Genomic DNA, 23,546 nt, shown 5'->3' on the forward strand with positions numbered 1-23,546 from the left:
CTTGCGAGGCAGGCAGTGGAACCACTGAGCTAAATCCCCAGCCCCAGTGACAGAGAATTTCATTTCTGTTTTTACCTTGCTGTTTTAAGCTGTAGAGTGTTATGTATATCTCAGCGTTTAGTGGATTATGCTATAGGGGGAAAGTCAGTGTCTTGTACTTAGGGCCTTGCACGTGGTAGGCAAATGTTCTACCACTGAGCTGTAGCCCAACCATGAGTTTTAACTTTAAATGAGTAAAAGTATTAAGAATTACATTGTGTTTGGATAAACATATAAAAAAACTTTACTGAAGATGTTACTAAATGGTTAAGTTTTAGTTGAAAGTTTATTTTTTCTATTAACCAGTTTATGTCTCTTAACTAGTTTGTATCTCTTACATGGAGGCCAAGGGACGGTCTTAAACATCTTTGAATTATGTTTAGTTTTCAGAGTAGGTGTTTGTTTAATAAAGAGTTCAATTTTATTTAAATTCAAGAGTTTATATTGTTTAAAGTAAAAATTCTCCAGAGTAATCACTAGAGAACTTTTCTTTTGATGTACATTTTAAAGTATATCATCTGCAGCTTTTGCTTTTCAAGTAAAAAAAGATCTATATTGTTTTTGGGTTTTTTCTTGTTAACTGTGAAATCATTGTGCTATATTCCTAAACTAATTTCTGTCTTTGCCACTGGGTGTAACATTGTTATCCAGTTAATATCCTGTGCTTTGTTTTCTGTAAATATCTGTAAATAAACATTTCCACTGTTCTTTTACAGTTTAGATAAAGAATGTTTAACTTGATGCCGAATAAAAATATTCAATTTTGCTAGATTGGGATTCTAAAATTTTTTATTTAATTAATTACACGTTATAGAATTTGATGGACTGCTTCAGTTCCTTGTTGGTCTTGTGTATACTGCTGCCAGATAAATATTTTTAAGTTATAAATCTGATCACATCATTTTTCATACATCATAAACAGCTTCCTATGGTTCTAAGAATCAAGATAAATGTAACTAATTTTTAATAGGCCCCTTTTGTTTGCTTTAAGTACTTTGTTATTTTCTATTTTAAGGTAGCATCTCATTAAGTTATTCTTTTTTCTCAGCTCGGCTTACACTACCCTGCCTTAACCTCCCAGAGTGCTGGGATTACATGTACATGCCCCAAGCCTTGGCTGTTGGTTCGCATTTTAAAAAATGATTTAGTTCTTACGTTTATACAGATTTTTCCCATCAAATGGCTTATAATTTAGTTGAGCCTCATACAAGAAACTTACAAGAATAAACCTGCAACTTTATTTTTTAAATTATTTTTATTTTACCAGAAATATGTCAAGAATTTTAAATTGCAAGAACAATTTCTCTTCACCATTAGTATAGCATATAGCAAGTACAGTACAAGGGATGATCAGAATATATGGTGAATATTTAAATTTTTTAAAAATCTACAGTGAAAGACACATTGCCATTAATTCCCCTCAGAATACTTACCTTTACTTAGAACAAATGTGTCCCATTGTTCTTGCCACTTTCTGAAACAGTTCTGGATGTTCTCTTTATGAGTGTCTTTATGATAAGTGATCAAAAAATATAGTGAACACTGTAGCAAACTGTTATCCAGTGGAAAGGCAGTCTTGTAAAAACCTTACGGTGTGTCCTCATCCACGTTATTCAGGAAATTTGGCATCATGGGACTTCTGGCTCTTCCCCGAAGTCAAAATGACTGTGAAAGGTAAACATTTTGAATTGATTGAGGACATCAAGGCAACCATGACAGTACAACTAAAGACATGAAAGAGGACTTCTAGAACTGCTTCCAAAAGTGGCAAGAATGATGGGATAAGTGTGTTTGAAGCAAGGGGTTGTATTTTGAAGGGTACTGATGGCAATGTATCTTTTACTGTAATATATTTAAAATTTTTTTTAATGTTCAACATAGTTTTGGTCATACTGCATATTCCCTATTATCAGATGTTTCCTTGCAGTTGAGGTCAGGGAGCAGCTGGCTGTTTGGAGGGGAATGGCTAATGTAATCTTTACTTTTTTTTTTTTTTTTGTACTGAGAATCGAACACAGGTCCTTGCCCTTGTGAGGCAGGCAGAGGAACCACTGAGCTAAATCCCTGGCCCTACATAATGTTTTTTGTGTTCTTTATAATCTTCATTTTGTCTGGATTGGAGATAATTTGCATATATGTTCATGTACATTATTAGATATTTCTTTCCCATCTTGTGAAATTTTGAGGTGGTAGAAATGATGTATTGCTTTTAATTCTACCTCATAAGGATATGAAGAATCTCCAAGTAAAAATTTTTAAAGACTGATTGTTTACATGTAAATATGTGACCAAAATTAAATTTCATGTAGTTCTTGAATGGTAATGTTCATATTTGTCAAATAATTCTAAAAGATTGTCTCAAATATATAATCTCAAAATGATTTATCTTGTTGCTACTCAAAATGTGGTCCTTGAGCTGAAACTACTCTGTGAGGAAATAAATGTAGAAATCAAAAACATTTAGAAATAATTTAATGTCTCGAATCTAATAAAAATGAATACTTGGATTTTTAAAATTTTTATTTATTGTATTTTCCAATTGATCTTATAGATATGAAATAAAAATCAGTTTTACCTTTGATATTAAATGTCCATTTTTTTGTGTGCTGGGAATTGAATCCAGGACCTTCTGCATGTAATAAGCATGTGCTGTACTGCTGAACTACACTCCTATCACCCGCCCATTTATTTCTGTTTCCCCATTTAAGTATCTTAATATTATTAATTGGGGGCATATAAAGTTTGATAGATTCCTCAGGAGGAGGATGGAACTTAGTGAAAACATTTTAAAATTCTAAAATCTTGCTAACTTTATGTAAATTTCGGTTTTAGGGAGTACATTCTGAGGATATCTGTAATAGAAAGTATGGTAGGTGGTTTTGTATTTCTTAAAAGTTGTGAGGGAGTTGCTAAAGCAGTGTAGCCTAGAGAAGGCTACTACTAGTGTAGCCTCAGAGAAGACAGGAATATTAAGAGTAGAAACCATTAGTTGTTTTCCTTAAACCCATAGGAAGGAGTAATTAGAGGCAAAAATGCACATATAGTTAAGAGGGATTTATTTTAAAGTTTATGAAACATTACATTAGATTTTGTATTTATTTTGTTAAGTTTGTGTTAAAGTTTGAGATCATCTTGCATTTGTTCCAGTAAACCAGACTTTATGTAGTGATTTCATAAAAACATAGGTAACATTATTATTAGGATTATTAACTTGAATGTGCTTTATCATTATCACTTTTACTAAAATATGTTGTATATAGTACATTATTAAGATTTGTCTTTTTCCCCTTTCTTTCTAGGAAGATGATTCATATAATCTTGAAGATCTGTCTGCGCAGAAATGAGGGATATACAAAGAACCAAACACAGCTCTGAAATTTGGGATCTGTATTTTAAGATGATTTTATTTTCAGAATGAGGAGTGTATGTGGTTACCTTTATGAATGTAGAGACATGAGAAGAGAGTTATGATGGCAAAAAACAAAGAGCCTCGTCCCCCATCCTATACTATCAGTGTAGTTGGACTCTCTGGGACTGAAAAGGACAAAGGTAACTGTGGAGTTGGAAAGTCTTGTTTGTGCAATAGATTTGTACGCTCAAAAGCAGATGAATATTATCCAGAACATACTTCTGTGCTTAGCACCATTGACTTTGGAGGACGAGTAGTAAACAATGATCACTTTTTATACTGGGGTGACATAACACAAAATGGTGAAGATGGAGTAGAATGCAAAATTCATGTCATTGAACAAACAGAGTTCATTGATGACCAGACTTTCTTGCCACATCGGAGTACGAATTTGCAACCATATATAAAACGTGCAGCTGCCTCTAAGTTGCAGTCAGCAGAAAAGCTAATGTACATTTGCACTGATCAGCTAGGTTTAGAGCAAGACTTTGAGCAGAAGCAAATGCCTGAGGGAAAGCTGAATGTAGATGGATTTTTATTGTGCATTGATGTAAGTCAGGGATGCAATAGGAAATTTGATGATCAACTTAAATTTGTGAATAACCTTTTTGTTCAGCTATCAAAATCAAAAAAACCTGTAATAATAGCAGCAACTAAATGTGATGAATGTGTGGATCATTATCTTAGAGAAGTTCAGGCATTTGCTTCAAACAAAAAGAACCTTCTTGTAGTGGAAACATCAGCACGATTTAATGTCAACATTGAGACATGTTTCATTGCGCTGGTACAAATGTTGGATAAAACTCGTGGCAAGCCTAAAATTATTCCCTATCTGGATGCGTATAAAACACAGAGACAACTTGTTGTCACAGCAACAGATAAGTTTGAAAAACTTGTGCAGACTGTGAGAGATTATCATGCAACATGGAAAACTGTTAGTAATAAATTAAAAAACCATCCTGATTATGAAGAATACATCAATTTAGAGGGAACAAGAAAAGCCAGAAATACATTCTCAAAACATATAGAACAACTTAAACAGGAACATATAAGAAAAAGAAGAGAGGAATATATAAGTACCCTGCCAAGAGCTTTTAACACTCTTTTGCCAAATCTAGAAGAAATTGAACATTTGAATTGGTCAGAAGCTTTGAAGTTAATGGAGAAGAGAACAGATTTCCAGTTATGTTTTGTGGTGCTAGAAAAAACACCTTGGGATGAAACTGACCATATAGACAAAGTTAATGATAGACGGATCCCATTTGACCTCCTGAGCACTTTAGAAGCTGAAAAAGTCTATCAGAACCATGTACAGCATCTAATATCAGAGAAAAGGAGAGTAGAAATGAAGGAAAAATTCAAAAAGACTTTGGAAAAGATTCAGTTCATTTCACCTGGGCAGCCATGGGAGGAAGTTATGTGCTTTGTTATGGAAGATGAATCCTTCAAATATATCACTGAGGCAGATAGTAAAGAGGTATATAGTAGGCATCAGCGAGAGATAGTTGAAAAAGCCAAAGAAGAGTTTCAGGAAATGCTTTTTGAGCATTCTGAACTTTTTTATGATTTAGATCTTAATGCAACACCAAGTTCAGATAAAATGAGTGAGATTCATACAGTTCTAAGTGAAGAACCTAGATACAAAGCTTTACAGAAACTTGCACCTGATAGGGAATCTCTTCTGCTTAAACACATAGGATTTGTTTATCATCCCACTAAGGAAACATGCCTTAGTGGCCAAAATTGTACAGACATTAAAGTGGAGCAATTGCTTGCTAGTAGTCTTTTGCAGTTGGATCATGGTCGCTTACGATTATACCATGATAGTACCAATATAGATAAAGTTAACCTCTTCATTTTAGGGAAAGATGGCCTTGCCCAAGAACTAGCAAATGAGATAAGGACACAGTCCACTGATGATGAATATGCCTTAGATGGAAAAATTTACGAACTTGATCTTCGACCTGTTGATGCCAAATCGCCTTACATTTTGAGTCAGTTATGGACTGCTGCCTTTAAGCCTCATGGGTGCTTCTGTGTATTCAATTCCATTGAGTCATTGAGTTTTATTGGAGAATTTATTGGAAAAATAAGAACCGAAGCTTCTCAAATCAGAAAAGATAAATATATGGCTAATCTTCCTTTTACATTAATTCTGGCTAACCAGAGAGATTCCATTAGTAAGAATTTACCAATTCTCAGGCACCAAGGTCAGCAGTTGGCAAACAAGTTACAGTGTCCTTTTGTAGATGTACCTGCTGGTACATATCCTCGTAAATTTAATGAAACCCAAATAAAGCAAGCTCTAAGAGGAGTATTGGAATCAGTTAAACACAATTTAGATGTTGTGAGCCCAGTTCCCACCAATAAGGATGTATCGGAAGCAGACTTAAGAATTGTCATGTGTGCCATGTGCGGTGATCCATTTAGTGTGGATCTTATTCTTTCACCCTTCCTTGATTCTCATTCTTGCAGTGCTGCCCAAGCTGGACAGAATAATTCCCTGATGCTTGATAAAATTATTGGTGAAAAAAGGAGGCGAATACAGATCACAATATTATCATATCACTCCTCAATTGGAGTAAGGAAGGATGAACTGGTTCATGGGTATATATTAGTTTACTCTGCTAAACGGAAAGCATCAATGGGAATGCTTCGAGCATTTCTATCAGAAGTTCAAGACACCATTCCTGTACAACTGGTGGCAGTTACCGACAGTCAAGCAGATTTTTTTGAAAATGAGGCTATCAAGGAATTAATGACTGAAGGAGAACACATTGCAACTGAGATCACTGCTAAATTTACAGCATTGTATTCTTTATCTCAATATCATCGGCAAACTGAGGTCTTTACTCTGTTTTTCAGTGATGTTCTTGAGAAAAAAAATATGATAGAAAATTCCTATCTGTCTGATAGTACAAGGGAGTCAACCCACCAAAGTGAAGATGTTTTCCTACCATCTCCCAGAGATTGTTTTCCCTATAACAGTTATCCCGATTCAGATGATGATACAGAAGCACCACCTCCTTATAGTCCAATTGGTGATGATGTACAGTTGCTTCCAACACCCAGTGACCGTTCCAGATACAGATTAGATTTGGAAGGAAATGAATATCCTGTTCATAGTACCCCAAACTGTCACGATCATGAACGCAACCATAAAGTGCCTCCACCTATTAAACCTAAACCAGTTGTACCTAAGACGAATGTGAAAAAACTGGATCCAAACCTTTTAAAAACAATTGAAGCTGGTATTGGTAAAAATCCAAGAAAACAGACTTCTCGGGTACCTTTGGCACATCCTGAAGATGTGGATTCTTCAGATAACTATGCGGAACCCATTGACACAATTTTCAAACAGAAGGGCTATTCTGATGAGATTTATGTTGTTCCAGATGATAGTCAAACTCGGGTTATTAAAATTCGAAACTCATTTGTAAATAATACCCAAGGAGATGAGGAAAATGGATTTTCTGATAGACCCTCAAAAAGTCATGGGGAACGGAGGCCTTCAAAATACAAATATAAATCTAAAACCTTGTTTAGTAAAGCCAAGTCATACTATAGAAGAACACACTCAGATGCAAGTGATGATGAAGCTTTCACTACTTCTAAAACAAAAAGAAAAGGAAGACATCGTGGTAGTGAAGAAGATCCACTTCTTTCTCCTGTTGAAACTTGGAAAGGTGGCATTGATAATCCTGCAATCACTTCTGACCAGGAGGTAGATGATAAGAAGATGAAGAAGAAAACTCACAAAGTAAAAGAAGATAAAAAGGTAAGTTTAATTGATGGTAAGGGATGTTGATAAAGATGATTGTATTTGCCTTTGATAATGAAGTTTTAAAGATAAATTTGGCATCTGCAGAAATTTAAGATTATTTTACAAATATAGCTAGTACCTCTTTAATTTTTTGACTGTGTTGAGGAGCAAATTATTTTTGTTAGTGCATTTTATATTTTATTTGTGGTACATCTTTTGACTTAATAAAATTCTAGGTGAATATGTTTATGCATTCTACAGAAACCCAAATAGAAAGGTTTTTTTTTTTCCTATTTACAGTCCTATTTGTTTGTTTTTCCATTCTGACTTATCCATTCTAGAATACTAATTTGGTATAATACCTGTTTCACTCAGGGATATTAACAGTTGAATAAAATTGTAGCAAATTAGTTTTACAGGTTGTGGGCAGTTTTAAACTGCTTGAAAGCATACAGATAAAGCTTCTCAAATTTAAATTATAGAATTCTGACCAAATAGCAAGTTTTTGTTTTTACATTTTTAACAGACTTTAATTTATCTGATACTATTAAGCTTTAGGAACCTAAATACAGCACTCAGTAGGCTTCTATTAAAGTTACATATAACTTATTTTTATTAGTTTTTTTTAAATGATAGTATTTCAGCAGTTTCTGTTAATATTTGGCAGTTGATTTCACATAGACTTTTATTCAGGGTTTTAAAGTCTTAAAATAGCATTCAGTAGGCTTTTTTTTCTAATGTATTGAATGTTTCATCATTTAAATCCATAGTTATATGAATTTTAAATACTGCAGCTGATTGTTGGATATCAGACCTAAATAAGGACAAGTATATTTTCATTAACTTTAGTCTAGATAGTTTTCCCACATACAGCAACTGCCACATTATAGTTGGATAGTTTGCATTTTATTTTCTAAGTATAAGCTACAGGATTTTCTTATTTTATCATTAACTATTATTAGTTTTGACTCAGTATGTAAACTATTAAGACTTATCTAGACATATAGCACATAGTCTAACTCATGATATATATGGTGCTAACAAATGTCTGACATCTTACACTCAACCTTTTATCACTAGTCCCGTTTACATATTTTACCACAGACAAAATACCTTCAGTTTTCTTTCTCCATTTTCATAGAAGGTTGAGCATATCTACTCTCAAAATCTGAAATGCTTCAAAATCCACAATTTTTGATCCCCAGCATGACGGGGATCAAACAAATTTGTTATTTAGACTTGGGGTTCATCCCTAAGATAATCTCATTATGTTTGTGCAAATATTACAAAATGGGAAAAAAATTCAAAATCTTAAGCACTCTTGATCCCAAGCAGTTTTAAGTAAGGAACCCTCAACCTGTATTGTTAAAACTACTTAATGCTTATTAATAAAAAACATCCATAGTCTTTTCATTTTTAAATTCCTGTTTGTGTGTTACTTTTCCATTTATGTTCACAAGTCCAACTGTATTGACAACTTTTTATCTTGATATAATTTCAGTGTTGGTAGTAGGTGCAGAAATAGTAAAGGAGTTCTTATATACCCTTAATCCAGATTTACCAGTTGTTTACATTTAGCCCTACTTGATTGAGCAGTATGAGTGTGTACTGGTGTACTTTTGTTTGTTTTAAGCACTCTTAAGATTAATTTGGAGGTATCAGACTCATTCCAATTAAACACTTCACGTGGCTAGGCATGATGGCACGCACCTTAATCCAACACTTTGGAGGCTGAAACAGGAGGTCCGCCGTGAGTTCAAGGCCAACCTAAACTGCATAACTAGACCTTGTCTCAGAAAGAAAATAACTTGAGTTTTTCCCAAGACAAAATTTTTTTCTTTAATAGTATTAGTATAAGGCTGGGGATTTAGCTCAGTGGTTCTACCTCCTGTCCCTCAAGTGCAAGGACCCGAGTTCGGTCCCTGGTACAAAAACAAAAACTTCTTTCTCTTAATAGTATTAGTATAGTCATGTTTTTCACATTTCTCAGTCTTTCAGAGTATATTTGTAGTCATTATATGGTTTTCCACTTAGCATATTTATCAAAATTGGTTGGTTAAGTTTCATATTTTTAACTGTTTTGGTTGGTTGGTTTTTGAGACAGGGTTTCACTTAATGTAGTTCAGGCTGGCCTTGAACTCAATATGTAGCCCAGGCTGTCCTCGAACTCACTGTGTAGCCCAGGCTGTCCTCAAACTCGGAGCAATCTTCCTGCCTCAGCCTCTCACATACTGGGATTACAGGCATGTGCCACAACGCTGGGCAGTGTTAACAATCTTTTTATTGCATTGGGGAGTTTGTGTAAGTTTGTTTATACATCAAATATACACCAATGGAATCATTAGATTTAAAAGGCCTGAGTATTGCAGTGATTCAATGTTGATTATTACTGTAAGCTTTTTTCAGTGTTAATTTCTCAGCTCTGTAGAAGAAGGAATATACCAAATTTATATTCTGGAATTTTTAGCATGGTACCTAATTCCAGTTAATTATATTGCTCCTTGAGTTGAATTCAGTATCATATCTTATTTATCCTGTTTAATAACTTATGTTTCATTCTAAAATCCAATTTTTTTTCACATTTCTGAAATCTAGGGGTGTTGAACAGGTGATAGTCTATAATAATTTAAATGGACCAAGATTTTTTTTGTTCTTTTTTAGAGGTCCATAAAATAATAGTGTTGTTTACAATCAGTGGCATCTTAAGCTCACTGAATACAATTTGTCCTTAATTTGTTGTTTGTTAAATACTTCTCTTCATTTTGTGTCATTTTTTTCTCACTTGCACTAAAATAGTGAGTTGACTTTGTCATGCTTTTAATTTGCTTTCAACTGAATAAACTGTCTCAGGTTTTAGAGGTTTTTTTCAAAATTGCCTTCCATTTTTATATAACCTTACTTTAATTCATGCTCTATATATTTGAACTCTAAGAACAGTGAAAAAATGATGCTGTAGAAGCTTTTAGATCTGTAAGTTAATGTTTAATTCTGGTGTCATATAAATGTTTGGTTTCTGAACCTGTGATCTTAAAAAGATAAATATAGGTTATAATGCAACTTCATAAAATTATGTTTTGTATTGGGGCTTTGAATTTAAATAGCTACAGTGAAATTTCTTGAGTCTCTTGGGCTAGCTATGTAACATCTATTCATGGCATTTTTCCTTCATGCATTACAGAATGGCTGGACTACTGTGCAGTTTAGTTTGTCTAGAAATTCTTTTCATAGTACTGTATAAGCTAGAGTTGAGTAATTGAAATTGTCTTATGTTTCAGAAAACTGTTGAAGAATATAAAAATTTGAAGAGCTGAAATGTTAGTCTAGAAGATTATATATAACCCTGTGGTAGAAACAGTGTTAAGAAAGGAAGCAACAGTGTGATGGTTATGAGCACATAGCTTAGACCAGACTTTTGAGGTTTGAATCTAGGCTCAGTCACTAGCTGTATATGACTCTTTGTACCTCCATCTAGAAAAATGGAGATAATCATACTTCTTAGAGCTGCTATGAGAAATGCTGTTTAGAGCAATGCCTAAAACAATGGTAAATTTGCTGAGTAAAAATTAATTAGGCATATTTTATGATATAGACCAAATAAAATTATTTTAAGGCAACATAGATTGAGAAGAAATGATTGTAGAGTTTGGTGCTGGTTTTACAAAACTTGGTGAAAAAGTGATCACTTTCTAGTATTTTTTTGGATTTTTGAGGAAAGAATTTAGGTGGGAAAAATTGGTTGTTACAGTGGCATAAAACCAACTGAGCAAGGTAAAGTATAAGGAAGCTGTCATAGTCATGGAGTACTGAAACAACATTACATTTATAAGGGTCTTTCCTAAATAAAAGAGATAGCTGGAGCTAAAATTAGTTAAGCAGAGCCTGAGCCATAAGGAAAGCTGTGTTGGAATTAAGGGTGCAATTAGGAGATACGCATCAGATAGTCTAGTTATAGGCAGATGTAGACATTTGGATGTAAGATTATAGAGGTTTCGAGACCACATGAGAAATCAACAAAACTAAAAGGTGTGTCTTTGAAAAGACTTAGAAAAATAGAAAAACTTACAAGATTGGTGAGGAAAGAGAAGAAGACATAAAGACAGAGCCAGGTGTAGTGATATATATCTGCAATCCCTGCACTTCAGGAGACTGAGGCAGGAGGATTGAAAGTTCGAGGCCAATCTGGGGAACTTAGCCAGAGCCTGTCTTATAATGGAAAGGGATGGGCATGTAGCTTAGTGTAAAGGCCCTGAGTTTAATCCCCAGCTAACAACCCCCCCACACACATACTCACACTACAAAAAGAACATAGAGATAGAGCAAATTAAAAAGATAATAGAGAATACTATCAGTAATTTAAGCCCATATGTTTGAAAGTTCAAGCAAAATAAACTGCTAGAAAAATACACAAGGTGTGTAAAATTAAAAGTGTGATTTAAAAATATAGTGGATGATTAAATTTCTTATAATTTATTACAGTACAAGATACATTGCCATTCATCTCCCTCAAAACACTCCCCCTTGCGTGAAACACACTATCCCATTGTTCTTGCCACTTTCTGAAGAAGTTCTGGAAGTCCTTTTTCATGAATGTGTTTCAGTCTGCTGCTGCCTCGGTGTCCTGAATCAATTCAAAACATTTACCTTTCATGGTCATTTTGACTTCCAGAAGAGCCAGGAGTTTCACAGTGCCAGATACAGTGAATAAGGTGAATAAGAACACACCATAATGAAATACATTGCTCACAATCCATGATTCACAGTACACTTTAAAACACACCTTCTCTCAACTGTAGCTCACAACTGACTAACTGCACTGAACAAGTTGAAACTTGTCACATGCTGTTGCTAACAACTTTCTGCTTCTTGTTTTTCTGTTGGATGGCACTCAGCATCGACATTCACCATATTTTTTGGTCACACCATATTGCTGGTAACTAAAAAATGTTTGAATTCTAAAGGGGTTTTGCCAAGGTTTATAGAGATTTTGGACCTATAATGGCTAAAACCATTCAACAGTAAATAATAGAATTGTGCCCAAGTTGAGTTTATACTATATCAGAGGTACAAGAGATGGCTAAATATTAGAAAATGTGTATATGCTTATTCCATAAGCAGAGTAAAGGAAAAAAATGTATATATGCTTATTCTCTAAGTAGGGTAAAGGAGAAAAATATAGTAATATATGCAGAGAAAAAGTGCTTGATAAAATTTAATAAATTCATGGAAAACTACATTGGAAACAATTTTCTGGAGAAAATTTATAATTACTCAGGCAGTATTTATAATACACATATTCTAAATGGGAAAATCCATTTCCTTTTCAATCAGGAACAGAACAGACTCACACTATTACCACATATTCCTTAATATATGGAGATCTTAGTAAAATCAGAAAAAAGCATGAGTAGAAGAAACAAAATTGTCATTATTGACTCATAGTCAACATGAGAGCCAAAATAGGTCTACTAAATTATTAGTATCAATAAAGAAGTAGCAAGATAATTTAAGATAAGTAATCAGAAGTCAGTTACATCTCTATACATCAGCAACACATAATTAGCAAAAGTAATTAGGAAAGACACCAGTTATAGAAGCATAGCAAATTATCAAGTCCCTAGGAATAATTATAACATTCAAAACAATATAAAACTTTAAAAACATTAAAGATGACCTAAATAAATGATGGAGCTATTGCCTTCCTGTCCATGAGTGTGGTACCATAGGGATCTCAGTGCTCTTGACACTGAGCTCTGGGTTTTCAAGAAATTTTTACATGCTGATTCTAATCAGTATATGGAAGAGTAAAGGACTTAGAATAATCAGGACACTGCTGAAGAATAAAGACAAGGTGGAATAGTGGTGGTCATGGTGTGTATGCTTCTTGTAAAATAGAAAACTTGAATATTTAAAACATTGTAATATTGGTATAGAGATAGGCACATTTGATATAGGAGAAATGTAACTCTTGACCTATTAGATGTCAAATATGCCAAGTTTGTGGTATCACAGCATTGAGGAATGAAGTTGTGAACCAAAGAATGAAGTTGTGAACCAAAGAAAGAAGTTAGAAGAGTTTCATTGGAAACAGGGAAGAATAGCTCCTGGGTTTCCAGGAAGAATCTCGAGTGGGTTGGCCACTGAGGCCTTTTGTCAGGGATAATTTGTATAGCAGTCACAATGTGGGTCAAACTACAATCAACCTATAGGATTATAAGTTTAGCTGCTTAGTTAATACTGATCCAATAGGGAAATGAGTCACATAGCAAGAGTACATGGAAAAAAAGACATTTTTGGGAAAGGATGAGTCCAAATGCTCTGTACATTCATCTGGCAACTGATGCCTGTGTAGATTTATTGGACCAAGTGATGATAATTACAGTATAATCTCAAGTTATTGTTTTTCCCTTAGGGTCGCATGTAGGCCTGGCAATTGAATCTGTGTCTTGAGGCCTGGTCTTCAGATGTGCCTCCAGCCACAATTTTGATGTTTTATTTTTGTGCTGACTTCCTTAAGAGACCAGTTCCTCTCTGACTATATATTAATTTCTGTCTAACTTAGCTGCCTATAGTATTCTCCCCTCTGAAGAGCTATCCCTAGCTGTGGTTAGGGGAGAATGGGCAGTTTCAGTATAGCTGCTTTGAGCTAAGAAAGGCCAGTGTAGGGGAGACTGCAGTCATGGACTCTTTCCAGAGGGCTAATCTAAAGGGCCTTAGATAGAAGTCATGTTGGGGCTTACCAGTTATGAACTCCTTTCAGAAGGTGAGAGAAATATCTCCCGTACTTCTATGGAAAGCCACATGGTCAAGCAAGACCATGCATGACCTATCCTGGCAGCTGACACTGACAGAGAAGCTGAGAAGCTCTATATGTGGTTCCAAAAGTAACCATTAAAGAGCCTTAACTGACCTTGATATATAGTGAAAGGTTTATTTTGATTAACACAGGTCTCATTTTAACTTGGTGTTAAACACCCAACGAAAAAGTATAACCAAATGATATATAAAAAGTAATACTGTAATAAACACTAGATATAAAAAGGGGGCTCCAGTCACTATACTGACTCCTGTAGGTAGCCTCCAACTGTACTTATAGCTGGCCACTATTATGGCTCAAAGAGGCTAAAAAGCTATAATAAAAGCTATAAAATCTCAGCAAGAGTCTTTAAATTCCTTATCTAAAATTGTCCTTCAAAACCACTAAACTCTCCATCTTCTTACAGCTAAAACTGGAGCGCTTATGACCAAAAAAAAAAAAAAAAAACTATCAGACTTACAGACAACCTCCATCAATAGAGAGGTCTTACAATCACTATTCCAGTCCCTTAAGAGCAGTGTCTGGACATGGCTCCTTTCTTCACCCTCCTGTTACATTCCAGTGCTCATGCTTCAGTCATACATGCTTTAATCTTTTGAAAAAAGGTATTTATTCTTGCCTAGAGGCTGCCAAACTCCAAATGACCATACAGATGGAACCAACAATAAATGTGCCAGACTTGTTTTACCAGGAGCCCTGATTGACTGACTCTCCCTCTCCCCTCCCCCTCCTCCCTCTCCTCTCTCTTGTGACCTTCCCTTTTGACACACTGTACATTGGTTGATTCCTGTCCTCTGGGGTCCAACAGTCTCACTGCTCAGGAGGTTGGATGATTCATCAAAGTTGTACAATTTTATAAAAATCCCTTGTGTCCTAGGTCCTTGTTGACCTTGGAGGGCCAGGGCCAAAATATTGGCTATTCTTTTAGCCCAATTATCTCTTTTAGCTTTGGTCTCTAAACCTCAGTTGTTGAACACCCAGGAGATCAGTCACTGCAGTATTGTAGTAGGAGCAGTAGGTTTAATTATCATGTTCTTTTCTGGGTATCAAGCACCTTGAAATACATAAGGAAACACCAGAAAACTTATTTTTATCAATCATGGTTGTCTTAGAGGTGGAATCTGTGCAGAATGTCAACAGAAAACAAAGTTTTACAGAGACAATCTGAGATCAAGGGCAACAGCATTTTAGCATGGCAATCGTGGTGATATTATATTAGAAACAGGTTTTGTTATTTTTGAAACATTTAAATTTTCATCTTAGTATAGGATAACTTTGGTTATCTTTATCTAATTACAAGATATTAAATGGCATAAAGAAACTTTTACCTAGAGTTTTACTTATACTCTTTTAATAGAGTATGGAAATTTTTACTTACACTCTTTTAAAAAAGTATCACTTAAGAATGTACTTGTCTTATATAGATGTACTTTATAAGTTATTAATGTCTAACCTTTAATTTCTAGAGTTACATCACCTGGATTTCCCAGTGTTTAAGTATCTCTTAAGTGGTATAAAACATACATTACATACACATAACAATTACATAAGCATAATCTTGAAGTGTCTATATCATTTGATTGACTGTTTTATGTTGGATTGATATATACATTTTATCACAAATATCTGGAACGTAAGTAAGAGAAAGCCAGATGCTTAAGCCTTAAAAGTTTACCACCATAAACAACTTTGTTGGAAATCACTAATGTGATAGGATGTTTTTTAGTTTGCATCTTTAGAGGTATGTACATTTGGGAAGCATCCATCATTTACTATACTGTGAGGTTAGGAATAATTAGTATAGAAATTATATAGATATCTTTACATATATTTAGTTTTTACTCTAAAGACAAATTTTAGACTCCTTGAACAAGTTTTATAAGGTATTACTATATTGACAAGTTAATTCTTTACATCTCTTTTATGTTTATAGCTCTTATAAATTTAAGAAATAGTGTTAATGATCGCAGCTAGACTTATTCAATATATAACTATATCGTATTTATATTAACAAAAATGTTTAAAGCCAATAGATGTAGATTAACTTTAAATATCTGGACCAAATTTAAAGTGATGTCAAATTTCAATCATTTTATATGTTACAGTATAAACATGTATTATATAAAAGAGAGCACCAAAGTTACTTTATATTAGATTTATGTAGTCTTAACTCTAAACTTTAAAACCAGGCTAACAGCATAGCTTGTTTTTAGATGTATACGTATGTATTCCCAAATATATTAAGATGATAGTTACTTAACCAATTGCAATTATTGAGAACATTTTATATGTTAACATTCAAATACTCTTAAAGCTCACTTTTTAGTAACTAAAAGCTTAATGATGAGAATACAAGAAATTATTTTAGTAAAATATAAAACTTTTAAATCTAGTTTTATAAGTTTAACCAAGAGCATCCCATTATCTTAACCTTTTAATTATAGCCAAAAGCAGTTACTTTAAATGGCTCATCATAACAGTTAACACTTTAAAAGTTACATGTTTGTACGATCTTTGACTAAGGGAAAATCTTGCAGTTATGGTACATAGACAATAATAGACCTCAGGGCCGGGGATTTAGCTCAGTGGAGCTGCTGCCTGCTCGCAAGCACAAGGTCCTGAGTTCAATCCCTAGTACAAAAAAAATAATAATAATAGACCTCAGATTTATAAGACTGATTGTTACTATCTTTGCTACCTAACAACCTGAATGGAAATATGTTACCAACTTTAAAGACATCTTTACTCCTGTCAGCTGATTTAAATTTGCTTAGCGTTAAGCTTTACTGTTAAGCTATGTGAACCATAAGCATTTGAGATAATGTCTTGAATATTTATTTGTAAGCCAGCTTATATAAACCTTTTGGAGGATAATATATACCTAAAGGTTAACACACAGAAACATACATACTAACCTAAATTGTATGTCACCTTTAAGACTTTTATTTATAAATCCTATGTATGCCTTAAGCCTATCAGTCCTCATCTAGTAATGTTTTAATAAAAGTTTGTATCCACCCAGAAAACCTATATAAATGGTTTTCCATGGAAATCTCAAGAAGAGCAGTCTATAAAAAAATTTTCTTTAATTGTTGGGCTCAAAAATTTTTTTCTTAAAGCAGCTGCAGATGTTTTAAGTGGTTATTATCACAGATTGAACAGACGGACAAACAAAACAATTACATTTATGTCAGATTATACTCTCAAATGTATTGCCAGGTGAAACTATAATAACTCCGGCAGTTTTTAGGTTTGTAACTGTAAATAGATTAGTCATAGCTTTTCTTATAGGTCATCAATTAGTAGAGATCTCATGTAATAAGAATCAAAAGGGAAACACCCTTTTACAGCCATGAAAGCAAAGACTTTTTAAAAAGGGTCCTAGGATGACAGTTGTTTTGATAGCCACAGTTGTTTGATAGTCACAGCTGAGAACCAAAACTGCTGTTTCAATAGCTACATTTAACTGTTCCCTCTAAAGGAATAGACTGTCAAAAATAATTTCAACTTTAATTTTCAGGGGGATGGTCAGGCCTGGTTTGGATGTAGAAAGAGACTAGGTGACACTTTTTGGAGCTAAGTATGTAGTATTCCAAAAGGTGGGGGAAGAAGGCAAGCCATGGCTCAGTCTGCCCTGTTAGAGATGTCTATGATAGTTTTTTCGTTTTGAAAAGAAACAAAGGAAAGAAGGCATCCCTGTCTATCCCTCTTGTTCTGTGCCCCTAAAGTTTAGCTCCGTTCAGTGCTAGTGGCAGTGAACTAGAGGTGTGGGGAAGTGGCCAGAATTGGATTTATTGAGTCTTATTGTGCACCTGGGCCCCCTTCTTTATGATTCTGTGACCCTTGGATTTTACTTAGCTAAAGGCTTACCTTTTTCAGCCCTCAGTTAACATATCTGAGAATGATTGCAAGATGTCTTGGAGAGAAATCATGGCAAGAGAGTCAATAATCTGGGCCCTGGGGCTGTGGCTATCCCTCAATACCTGTTTCTGTTTAAAACTTTTATTAAACTTGTAAGGATCCCTATGAATATTTTTGTTGTATCAGTGAATTCATCTGTGCCATAAAAACCAGTCAGTCCACCTTGTGGAGCAGCATTTTTGAGGGAAGGGGTAAATGAAAGGAATGGAGATACTCACTAATTCCAATTCTGCCTAAGAGCAGAGAGGATGATAAAATTGAACTAAAACATTTACATTTATTCTTTGAGAGTTTGAGGATTAAATCTAGACCAGCTTTTAAGAAGAGCAGCTTTACTCTGGAGGGATTGCAAGGAGGGGGAACTCATCATTCTGGAAACCTGTTCACTTGAGAGTCCTGGAATCACAGCCACAGGGAAGAAAAATGCCTTGGACAAAACATTCCTCAGGGCAGCGGCAGGATAGAAGAGTGATCATATGCAAGGTATAAGAACCAAATTCTCACCATCTCTCTTGCAAGACCAAAAGCCTTTCCCAGGATGGGTCTCCACTCTAGCAAAACATGCCTCCAAAGACAAAAGCTACAAACAACTCCAGTTATCAAAGAACTTGAACAACTGCTTTTTATCTTTGAGAGAGAGCAAGAGAAAGAAAATCAAAGGACACATTGAAAATGCTCCTTTAAGTATATTGTTTTGGGCTCATAAATATGTGTGCTTTGGGAAGTAGCTCTCTCTGGTGTCACCCAGAGATTGGTTTCTTACACCCGTGTCTCAGAATGAGGGTCTCTTTCTGGTCGTATGCGAAACCCCTCCCCAGGCACTGGGTTTGACCAAAACCCTCATATGCCTTCTTAGATGAACATGAATTCCAATTTCCTTCTAACCCAGGGATGGGGGTTGTGTAGCCTATAAAGGAGTGTCTGTCTTTGGTGCCTTTATAGATGAGCACTCTTTCTAGGGGTTCAGGACCTTCCGTTTGGAAAGTGAAAAAGATTTTCAGGATTACAAAGAGGAGCACATTACCATTTCCTGACACACTTAAAATAACTGTCCCTGACAGAGATGAATTTCATGTCCCATAACCTCTGGCTGAATTCTCAGACACACCCATACAGGCTGTCAACCAAAAGCCATTCCAAAAGTGGACCATGCCATTTTATAACCTTCAAACAAATCAAGGAATACAAAGCACTGTTTGCAAAAATAAAGATGTCCTCACAGAAACCCTCATCACAGTCTTCCATCTCAACTTTTAGCACGGTGGAAGCAACCAACAAAAGGCATAAAGCATCCAGCAAACAATGGATAAGAATTTTTAATTACCTAAACTACAATCCAGAATCCAGTCAAAATATTAAGGGGGCCATGAAACAGGAGCAAACTCTTCCTTCCAGTTTTCTTGCTGGGGCCTCCAAAATGATGTAAGAGAACTATAACTCCCAATCTGTTAGATGTCAAATGTCCTGAGTTTGTGGTATCACAATGTTGAGGAAAGTCATGAACTAAAGGAAAAAGTAGTTAGAGTTTTATTAGAAATAAAGAGAGAAGAAAAGCATGATTTCTAGGAGGGGTCCTGAATGAAGTAACTACCGAGGCCCTTTGTCAAGGGTAATTTATACAGCCAAGTCACAGCATGGGTCAGACTACTATCAACCTATAGGATTACAAGTACAGCTACTTGCTAATACTGATCCAATAAGGAAGTGAATGATGTAGCAAGGGGGCATGGAAAGAACAAAGGCATTTTGGGGGAGAGATGGATCCAGATGCTCTGGCCTTCTACCTGAGCGAATGATGCTTATCTGGACTTACTGGACCAGGTGATGCTAATTACAATGTAATCTCAGGTTACTGTTTTTCCCTTAGGGATGCATATAAGCTTGGCTATTGCACCTTTTATCTTGAGGCCTGGCCTTCAGAGGTGCTCCAAATCACAATTTTTTGTTCGTTCGTTTGAAACAAGGTCTCTATGTAGTTCAGGCTAGCCTCAAAACTCACAGCCATCCTCCTGCCACAGCCTCTCAAGTGCTGACATTACAGGCTTGCACCACCATGCCCTGCTAGGCACAATTTAATGTCTTTATTTTTGTGCTGACTTTTTTGAGAGCCCAGTCCCTTTTGGTATATTTCTTTTTTTTTTTTGGTACCGGGGATCGAACTCGGAACCTTGTGCTTTTGAGGCAGGCGGTAGAACCATTGAGCTAAATTCCTGGCCCTCAGTATATTAGTTTCTATACTAATATACTTATATATAATATACTAATATATTCTACTTAGCTGCTGTAATATGATGAGTTTTGTTCTGGGAGGACATTCGTAAGTCAAATTTTTAAGTCGAAGTGAATTCATTGGCCCAGTGGACTTCACATATGCCATGACTTTGACCTCTTTAGAATTGTGCCAGTGGTTGAACGATTCATGTTATAAGAATGAGCAATGGCTACCGTCTTTTTGCCTTGATCCATCCAGTCTCAGTTATTTTCACTTTTGTTTCCATGATTATTGCTTTCCACTTCCTAGCAGTCCCCGCCACATTACCACTACTTTTTCTCTTGTTTCTCGATATCATCGGCTCTGATTGAGCATTGTACTACTACTGTACACTATTGCAGTGTACAGCTAGGCACACAGCAGCACACCTGTGACAGCGTCCAGCAGACACGTGAGCTACTTATGTGTTTTGTTCACATCTACAAATATTTGTAATTCAAGGTCTGTTCGTATCTATGGAAAGTTCACAACTTGATTGTAAGTGGGGGTACATTAATAGAATGGGGAGCTCAGGAATAGACAGTTTAGGATTAGAGCTGTCTTTCTATCATGGTAGCCACTTAAGGTTACTGAACACTAAAATGGAGATACTTTGAATCAGGATGTTCTGGTTTGAATAGTGAAAAACCTGCTTGAAAAGTTGTTTTTGGTTATATCTGATAGATGAATCTGAGTTATATGGGAGAATAGTGGGGTGGATTGGAGAATATTTAAGCTGAATAGCATGTGAGTGTAGTAGGAAGGCACATTGTATGTTCTTAAGGGAGGTTACTTGTATGGTCGTTGATTTAAGGCAGGTATTAAAAAAAGCTTTTTGTAAAGGGCCAAGTAGTAAGTATTTTAGGCTTTGAGGGTCATACAAATCTCTGTTGTAGCTAGTCAGATCTTATGGTGTAGTGCAAAAACAACCATCGCAACATGTAAACTAATGAACATTGCTGTATTGTAATAAAACTTTTCACAAACAGTAGCAGGCTGAATTTGGCCTTCGGGCCATTTAATTGTTTGGCTTTCTAGGGGAGAGAGTAATATAAGGAGAAACCAGACTCTTGAGATTTGTTAACAATGTTTGGAATTTTTTTTAGCCTAATTTGAAACTAGTGAGTAAATTTGTTTTTTGAAATCATTTGATTGCAATATGGAGAATGGGTTCAGTGAAGGGTGGAGAGGATGTGGAAAACTGGGTAGTATGTCACAGCAGTCTAAGCAGACTCATAAAATTTGGAGCAATTTGAGTCACTAAATGATGGTGACTACCATTTTCATTTGACTGTAGATTGTTCATTTCAGACCTAAAGACAAAGGAACATGTACAAGTATGTTTGTGTTGAACAATGTCAAAGTGCATGTTGCGGGGAAAGCATACTTTACATTTTTAGTGTATGTGAACCTCTTGACAAGTGTTAGGCTGTCATTGTTCATATCTGAGAAAAATCAGGTTCTTGAAGGATTTTTAATTAAAGCTAAATAAAAAGCAAGCAGAAAAATTTTTATGTGTGTGAGGGGTAGACTTACTTTATGAGCAAGCAAGGATTCTTCATTTAACAAAGTCTTTCCTGAATTGCTTGAAAGATTCAGATTTTTTTTTTAACCTATTTTCTGCCAGCATCTTGCTCAGATTTATGGACAGATGATAAAGGATATCAATTAACACAATCTTGGTGGAGGAGAGTGACAGTGACAGTTACTTTTGATTAAGAAGTATGTTTAGAAGAATGAGAAAGCTTCTTAAACACTTCGACAAGCATCTTTTCTAATCTGTTTGTCTTGAATTGTGTGCTTTTATCTTCTCCCAACCACTAAACACTGGCCAGAGGAATAGAGTTACACTACTGAATTTAGGAGGAGCCTTTATCCCAGGAGCTCTGGGTGGAATTGGCTGCCTCTAAATTTAGGGTAATTTCTGAAGGGTGAAAAACCATGATGTCTCCTATGGGCAAGATTTAGATCCTGCATATAATCTCCCTGACCTAGCACAGAATGTTGTCAGTATGTAGTACTATGATCAGTGGAAGTCATTGATAATAAAAGAACTAGCAATGCAAGAGTCTATTTAATAATTATAATTTATTTTGCATCAAGGACACTGTTGTTTTATATCTATTGTGCCTGAACAGTGTTAGATGCTTATACAGGGATAGTTTAGTCACTGGCTCTGCTCTCAAGGAATTCGGTGTAGTAAAATAGATTTATTTGAAATTTATGGGCCGAGGATTTAGCTCAGTGGTTCCACCGCCTGCCTCTCAAGCACAAGGTCCTGAGTTCGATCCCAGGTACCAAAAAAAAAGGAAAGAAAGAAAGAAATTTAAATGTATAGTTTAAACAAACAAGGTTTAGTGAAATTTCTGGGTTTTTTCCTCAAATCTCTCATCTGGAAGACATTTACTGACACTTTCTTTAATAGCTTTTTCTTTTGCTTTCTTACCAATTGGTGAAGTTGGTCTACTTGTGATTGTTAACTAGATCTGTGGTGTTGGTCATAAAGTTAAACAGTGGGAGTCCTGGGGATTGACCCCAGGGCCTTTTTACTGAGCTGCATTTTGTTTATCCATTCATTTGTTGATGGACATATATATAGCTTGCTTCCATGATTTAACTATTACGATTTGTGCTGCTATGAACATGGGTATACATATTTCACTGTAATATGATGTCTTGAACTCTTTTGGGGAAGATTCTTACAAGGGCAATAGCTGGGTGAAATGGAATTTTTAGGTTCCATTTTCTGAAGAATCTCCATATTGATTTCCCAAGTGGTGGTACTAGTTTACACCAGTGGTGTAGAAGGATTCCTATTTCCCCACAGCTTCACCAGCATTTGTTATTATTTGGTTTCTTGATGACCATTCTTTCTGGGGTAAGGTAGAATCTCAGTGTTGTTTTAATTTGCAATTCTCTAATGACCAGAGATGTTGAGGATTGCTCTGTATATTTATTGGCCATTTGTACTTCTGTGAAGTGTCTACTTCAGTTGCCAATTTTTTGATTGAGTCTTTTATTTGGAAGGGCTCTAATTTTTTTGAGTTTTTATGTATTCTAGATATGAGTCCTTAGAGGAATAGCTGGCAAAAATTTGTTCCTGTTCTGAAGATTGTCTCTTCATTGTGTTTTTTTGCTGTGCAGGAATTTTTCTACTTTGATCCTGTCCCATTTACTGATTTTTGCTATTATTTTCTGTGCAACCAGGATTCTGTTGAGCAAGCCCTTGCCTGTCCCAATGCCTTAAAGAGTTTTACCTATTTTGTCATCCAGCAGATTAAATAAGTATTTCTATTTTAACATTTAGTTCTTTGTTCAGTTTTGATTTTAGTTTACTAATGTTGAAAGA

The 23,546-nt window shown here is 35.3% G+C and overlaps 1 protein-coding gene across 3 annotated transcripts in view; it reads left to right on the forward strand.

Moving 5' to 3' along the window:
* The window catches only part of Arhgap5 (Rho GTPase activating protein 5), a 79,162-nt gene that overhangs the window by 9,960 nt on the left and 45,656 nt on the right, over window positions 1–23,546 (forward strand). For all 3 annotated transcript variants that reach the window (XM_021243810.2, XM_004864023.4, XM_021243811.2), the window contains exon 2: window positions 3,339–7,226. In XM_021243810.2, the coding sequence (XP_021099469.1) occupies window positions 3,507–7,226 (3,720 nt within the window). In that variant the 5' untranslated portion in view covers window positions 3,339–3,506. The remainder of the gene's footprint in view (window positions 1–3,338; window positions 7,227–23,546) is intronic.

This window comes from Heterocephalus glaber, unplaced genomic scaffold (assembly GCF_053883595.1).
Source record: "Heterocephalus glaber isolate CG9 unplaced genomic scaffold, H.glaber_assembly_v1.0 deba00001662, whole genome shotgun sequence".
NCBI classification, from domain to species: Eukaryota; Metazoa; Chordata; class Mammalia; order Rodentia; family Bathyergidae; genus Heterocephalus; species Heterocephalus glaber.